The sequence below is a fragment of the Corythoichthys intestinalis genome, chromosome 6 (assembly GCF_030265065.1).
Source record: "Corythoichthys intestinalis isolate RoL2023-P3 chromosome 6, ASM3026506v1, whole genome shotgun sequence".
Lineage (NCBI taxonomy): Eukaryota > Metazoa > Chordata > Actinopteri > Syngnathiformes > Syngnathidae > Corythoichthys > Corythoichthys intestinalis.
Genome location: NC_080400.1, coordinates 51,519,850 through 51,527,109, shown reverse-complemented (window position 1 = coordinate 51,527,109; position 7,260 = coordinate 51,519,850). Strand labels below are relative to the sequence as shown.

Below are 7,260 nucleotides of genomic sequence, written 5' to 3'. Positions count from 1 at the left end.
CAAGTAAGAAAACCTATTTACTTGTTTTGAGAGACATTGGAATTGTGTTTTGTATTGATCATGTTTCCACATAAGCTGAATAGTGCAGTGTTAACTTTTTTTTCTTTTAATTTCATTTGATAGTCTAAGATGACTGATAACTTTTATACTTGTAATCATGCAAAAAAACATGTTATTGATGGCAGTGTTTATGTGTTTTCCATTTATTTTAACACTTGGGGGGGGGGAAATGCTGTCCTCAATTGTGTAGTTTTTATTTAAAGTGTAAACATGAATGATTGAAAACATTTAAACTTGTATCGAGGTAAAATACATTTAACTGATGTCAATGTCAGTACTGTTTTCCATTGTTTTTTTACATTTATAATGAAAACATGATTGCTGATGTGAAGTCTATGCTTTATAGTGAGAGAAAAAAATCCTAAAATACATTTGAATAATTCCAGTATGTTTTTTTCTTTTACTTGCAGGTGTATACATGGTGATGATGTGGCACTTCCTTTGGCCTTCTGTCCTCCTGGGAGTGTCTCTCAACATTTGTCCAGCATGCCCTCTGGAAATCCAGAAGGAAATGAACCACTACTACGTTTCCAGAAGGAAATGAACCACTACTACGTTGCCAGGGGGTCAAGTGTCCAGCTACCCTGTGCGTACACTCACACCGTGGACTCTCAGCAGTACACGGAGGTCTTGTGGAGTATCGAGTCTGCAGACCAAGAGGAGCAACCCATCATTTGATTTACTGGCGGCCGCTTGTATTCCGATTTGTACAAACCAATGGAGGGGAGGGTCCACTTCACATCAGCCGATCCCCAAAATGGAGACGCGTCTATCATTATCAAAGATGTACGTCCGTCAGACACGGAGATGTACCGCTGTCTGGTGAAGAAGTTACCAGAACTGGACAAGAAGATCTTAGACCTGACAGTCATGGAGGCACCCAGGCAGCCTCTGTGCAGTGTGGACGAAGAAGATAACAGTATGACGCTGAAATGCAGCTCTCTGCAAGGCACCCCACCTTTGCATTACATCTGGTCCAAGTCCAGCGGAAATAAGGTCTTGCCTCCTCAGACCACTGTGGACCTCACAGGAGCCACCATGCATTTCAACATCACCGAGCGGGCGTGTGGAAGCTATCGCTGCACGGTGGAAAGTATGGTGGGCACCAAACACTGTGACCTTCACCTGGACCAGCAGTCGGCAACCCGCGGCTCCGGAGCCTCATGCGGCTCTTTCATCCTTATAATGCGGCTCTGATTGGCTTGGGAAAATAAATTACAAAAAAAAATTTTTTTTTTTTTTTTTTTTTTTTTGTATTTAATTGAAGTGTGTTTTATTTGTGTTAGTTTTTATATTATTTTAGTTCTAAATTTGAAGATTATTGTGATCTTGAAATATTAAAATATTAATTAAATTATTTGATATTATTTTTTCGTCGCTCAAAATAGACGTCACACTGCGGAAGCTGGTATACCCGCTGAAACGCCGCCACGTTCGTGCGGCAGCCATAAAGTACTCAATCAAAAGTAAAGCTTTTTTAAGGTACTACAACTAAAAAACAACGGGAACATTTTTAAACAGGCATTTCACAGGAGAGCATTTCGACTCATCGGCCATCGGCCAATCATATAGCGAGAATAGCGAGACGTCACTGTCAAGCGCCGACGGGGGGATTTAGATAGTGAGGGGTTTGGATAATGTACTTACACCGGCAAAGCCAATGGAGAAATGTAAGAAAAGAAAAATATCTCAAGAAAATAGAACATTCAATGATGCCTGGGCAGATTCATTTGCATTTACCTCGAGCGAGAGTGGCCTACCAGTATGCCTAATTTGTGGAGAAAAACTGGCTAACAATAAACGGTCAAATGTCGCAAGACATTTTAACAATACACACAGAGCCTTTGCTGAAAAATATCCAGAGGGAGAAGAGAGGAAAAAAGCTGTTTCGGAACTGATGCAGAAGGCTGACCGGACGAAAAATCAATTCAAGAAGTGGGTGAAGTCTGCAAATTCAACTACATATGCAAGCTTTGTGGCCGCTCAGGAAATAGGCAGGCATGGGAAACCGTTCACAGATGGAGAATATATGAAAGAATCATTCCTTAAAATTTCAGAACACTTATTTGCGGACTTTAAAAATAAAGACGAAATTGTGCAGAAAATCAGAGAGATGCCTCTCTCTGCGAAGACTGTCAAAGACAACCATAAAAATGGCAGAAAATATCACAAAACAGCAAATCAAAGACATCAATTCAGCAGCAGCGTACTCAATCGCCTGTGATGAGTCCAAAGACAAAACGGACATTGAACAAATAGCGCTGTTCTTCCGATATGTGAATTCTGCTGGACCACAGGAAGAAATGGTTGAGCTGATACCACTAAAATGCCAGACACGGGGGGAGGACATCTGTGAGGCTGTGCTTGATTGTTTACGAGCCAAAGAAATAAAAACAACCCACCTCGTGTCGGTGGCTACCGATGGGGCACCGAGTATGACTGGAGCGCACAGGGGCTTTGTGGCTTTGCTGCAGAAATCATTGGATAGAAAGCTGCTGACTTTTCATTGCATCCTGCACCAAGAGGCATTGTGCGCGCAAAGTTTTCCTCCAGAATGCACAGAGGTCATGAATGTTGTTATTCAGATTGTCAATAAAATAATGGCAAAAGGTTTAAATCACCGCCAGTTCCGTTCATTACTGGATGAGGTGGAGAGCGCATACTCTGATCTCCTGCTGCATAACAGAGTCCGGTGGCTGTCCAGAGGAGAGGTGCTGAAACGTTTTGCTGCATGTCTGGGAGAGGTGAAAACTTTCATGAGCAGCAAAGGGCTCACCTTTCCTGAGCTGGAACAGCCAGAGTGGCTGGAAAAACTCCACTTCATGGTGGACATGACAGCGAAACTAAACACGCTGAACACAACGCTTCAGGGGAGAGGAGGCACAGCGCTGCACATGCTGGAGGAGGTGTTGGCGTTTGAGCGCAAACTGACAGTTTTAGCCAGAGATTTACAGAGAGGCACACTGTCTCACTTCCCCTCTTTAAGGGAGTTCAAACAAGCTCACGGAGTGATCAATTCAGAGTATTTGCAGTCTGCAATCACCACAATGCAAGCGTCGTTTGGTAAACGATTCCGTGAGTTCAGAGAGGAAAAAAACACATTGTCCTTCCCCGTCACTCCCCTGACCATTGATCCATCCCTGCTAAACGTGAATGCATTTGCAGGTGTAAGTCAACCTGCTCTGGAGCTGGAGCTGGCTGACATAGCTGACAAAGACATTTGGGTGTCCAAATTCAAACGCTTGACAGAGGACCTTGAAGATGTTGCCCGTCAGAAGGCCACTCTTGCTCAGAATCACAAATGGAGTGATATTGAGAACCTCCCGAGACCGGACAAACTCATATTTGAAACATGGAATGCCATCCCCGACACCTACACGAACATGAAGAAATATGCCTTTGGAGTCCTGTCGATCTTCGGATCCACATATGTATGTGAGCAGCTATTCTCCACCATGAACTGCATTAAAAACAAACACCGCTTACGGCTCACAGATGACAGCTTACAGTCCTGCGTAAAGATGAAAGTGACTTCGTACAGCCCCGATTTGCAGAAGCTGTGCGCAGAGGTTCAGGAGCAGAAGTCCCATTAACCAGGTAAAATAAATATTTATGCAGATATTTTGCAAATATTTAATTTTCATTGTTTAGTGACACAGTGCTTTTTCCCCCAATTTATTTTATATATTCAGGTCAAGGCTCCGCTGCATACTTTGAAAGCCCAAGGCGATATAAGGATGACGGCTCACGGATTTTTCCCTTTTGTTTGCTGCATGCACAATTTAAATTCAGCTTTTTAATTTATTCGAAAGAGACATTCAGACATTATTATTTTTTCAAGAATTCAAAATGTGTTCATTACATCGGTAAAATTTAATTTTCTCCGTAGCACTTCATAAGACATAACCACACTATAGTTGTTTATACAAAGTGTAAAGGTAAGAAAAAGCAATATATACAGTGTTATCTTCATTTTAGATAAGATAAATGGATATAAGGATGACGCCTCATGGCATTTTTCTGCTTTCGTTTGCTACATGGACAATTTAAATTCAGCTTTTTAATTTATTTGAAAGAGACATTCATTGTTATTATTTTTCAAGAATTCAAAATGTTCAAAATGTGTTCATTAAATGAATAAAATGTAATTTTCTCTGTAGCACGTGGATTTCATAAGAAACATGCTGCGGTAAAGTAGTAGAAGTTTTTTTGTTTCATTTTAGATATGCGGCTCCCAGTGTTTTCTTTTCCGTGGAAACCGGGTTCAAATGGCTCTTTCGGTGTCAAAGGTTGCCGACCGCTGACCTGGACTGTTCACTGCCCCTGGCCAACAATGTGAGCAGTCCACGATTGCTGACAACCACGGCAGTTGCTGCAATCGTTGTCACTATCACCACACTCTTCATTGTCACAGTTGTCCTTGCCGTATTCCTCTACCGCAAACGAAAAGAACAATCCCAGGACATTGAATTAGAAAAATAGTTCTATGTTTTTCATTTGTTAATGTTCGATAAGTGATTATCACAATTGTTGACATTGTTTGTTATGTTAAATCTTTTACCGCTATGGCATTTTGATTAAAATCTCACTTTACTCATGTGTTGAATCTATTAAACAAGTTCTATGTTATTTTTAGTACGTCAGTTGTCTTTTTCATACACTTCACACACTACATTTTACACACTACAAAACTAAAAGGTTACACTTGGGCAAAAAAGCACATTTTGTAAAGTAAAACATACACTTCATTTTAACACCTAATGGAAAACTGATCTTGATCCTGACTGATCATGAGTTACTGTAAAATAAATAAATACAGAAAAAAATTAATGAAAAAAAACTCGCGAGCAGTAGAAATTATGGAGTTCACCTTCAAATAAAACATATTTACAAACAAACACTGTAGTAAACCATAAAGACAGGTGATACAACACTACTTCAAAGCTTATATTCCTCCTTTGTGAAAAAGTAGTTCAATTAATAAAATTAAATCTTGACTTTAATCGTGTGCACCACACTGTCCCTCGGAGGCCAGATTCCCACACAGCAGCAAAGCAGTAGTTATTTTTGAAATTGTTTGATATTGCTATTATTAAACATTAGTTTCATAAGTAATTTATTGAAAACCTTAGGCAACACTCACTCACATGACACTCATGAGCAAAAAAATGGGTCGGCTATCTTTGATAGTTAACTACGACAAAAACAGCTAGATGTATTTATTATCTTTCTTTGAGGGATTTTTTTTTTTTTTTCAAATCTCCAATTTGTCCAGATCTAGCGATTTGAAAGGTTTATGTGTTAAGTGTTGGATTATACATAAACTGTCTTTTGACCGAACATGAGTAAAAAAGTTTGGTACTGGCATTTTATTACTATACTGTGGAAATAAAAAGTCGTCACATTCCTGATCAAATGTATTTGTTAATTAAAAAGTAAAATAAATCATTTAAAAGTATCCACGTTTCATGTGTCCTATAACCTGCAAACACAATTAAGAATAAAACGCATTCTAGACGTAAGACAGACCTGCAACCATATAAGCTGCCTCTAAATAATTTTAAATTCCGTTATTTTAAGAGAATTTTTACTGGAATTTCTTTTACCTCTGTGGAAGCTTGAATATTATGTGCTAGTACTGCCATTCAATTTAACTATTCATAATTTCCTCCATCTTGCTTAGGCCAGTGCTTCTCAATTATTTTCTGTTACACCCTGCCTCCGGAAGACGTAAATGTTTCGCGCCCCCCAATTGTCTGCAACAACTGTAATTAGTATCATTTGTTCATAATTTTTTTATTATTATAAGTACACCTCTGCCTAATGTTTTGTCCTTTTAATGTTAAAGAGAAAAAGGTAATATCGATACTTATATAATCGTATCATTAAATAATAATAATATAATTAAAATAAATAAAGTATAACTTTATTAACATTGTTTTTATGTAACAGAAAAGGCCTAAAGTGCCTATGACAGCAAAAAGCATGTTTATATCATATTCCACGCTGTATTTTATCCTGAATGAAATGGACCACTTGGATGTGTGTGGACGCGATTGATTTATTAATTCAATTTTTTAAATCCCGCGCCATGAAAATGAGTGACTTCCTGGATTGAGAAAGAATGCGAATGTGACGTCAGCCGGGTCACCATCTCACAATACAGCCATTGCTATATACAGTGCTGGCCAAAAGTATTGGCGCCCCTGCAATTCTTTCAGATAATGCTCAATTTCTCCCAGAAAATGGTTGCAATTACAAATGCTTTGGTAGTACTATCTTCATTTATTTTGCTTGAGTAACGGGTACAAATTGTATCCGTTGTGGAACGTGGAAACCTCCCCGCCGATTTATTCATGTAAGCTCGAGCCAACGGCACAGCCGTTAGCGTCCTTCCAAAGGTCTGATACATGAATAAATCGGCGGGGAGGTTTCCACGTTCCACAACAGATACAATGTGTACCCGTTACACTTGCAATAAAAAACACAAAAGAGACTGAAAAAATAAAATTTAATCATTGTATTATAGTTCATTTTGCTTACACTTATACAATACAAAGAGCGTGACGTCATGATGACAGGTCCCTTTGAACTCTTTGATGCTTTGATCTTCTCATTCCGATATAAGTTGTTTTTTCGTTATGAATTAGTACACCAAATGCCAAAGAAGCAGACAAGTGTTGCTGTCGTTGGTGTGCATATTCCTTCCTAAAGTTAAGCAGGTAAGAAATCCTATTTCCTTTTTTTGAGAGACATTAGAATGTTAAGATGACTGATTGAAAACATTTAAACTTGTAACGAGGCAAAATACATGCAACTGATGTCAGTGTTATTCTGTTTTCCATTGTTTTTTACATTTTTAATGAAAAAATGATTAGTGATGTGAAGTCTATGCTTTATAGTGATAGAAAAAAAACATAAAATGCATTTGATTAATTCCAGTATGTTTTTGTCTTTTACTTGCAGGTGTATACAAGGCGATGATGTGGCACCTCCTTTGGCCATCTGTCCTCGTGGGAGTGTTTTCAACATTTGTCCAGCATGCCCTCTGGAAATCCAGAAGGAAATGAACCACTACTACGTCACCAGGGGGTGAAGTGTCCAGTTACCCTGTGCGTACACTCACACCGTGGACTCTCAGCAGTACACGGAGGTCTTGTGGAGTATCGAATCTGCAGACCGAGAGGAGCAACCCATCAT

At 39.2% G+C, this 7,260-nt stretch overlaps 1 protein-coding gene across 1 annotated transcript; it reads left to right on the top strand.

Annotated features, from left to right (window-relative positions):
• Nucleotides 1-1,664: 1,664 nt before the first annotated feature.
• On the top strand, nt 1,665-4,650 carry LOC130917823 (general transcription factor II-I repeat domain-containing protein 2-like). The gene is made up of 2 exons (XM_057839549.1): nt 1,665-3,657; nt 3,753-4,650. The coding sequence occupies exon 1, from the start codon at nt 2,214-2,216 to the stop codon at nt 3,651-3,653; it is 1,440 nt and encodes a 479-aa protein (XP_057695532.1). The 5' UTR covers nt 1,665-2,213; the 3' UTR covers nt 3,654-3,657; nt 3,753-4,650.
• The last annotated feature ends 2,610 nt before the right edge of the window (nt 4,651-7,260 follow it).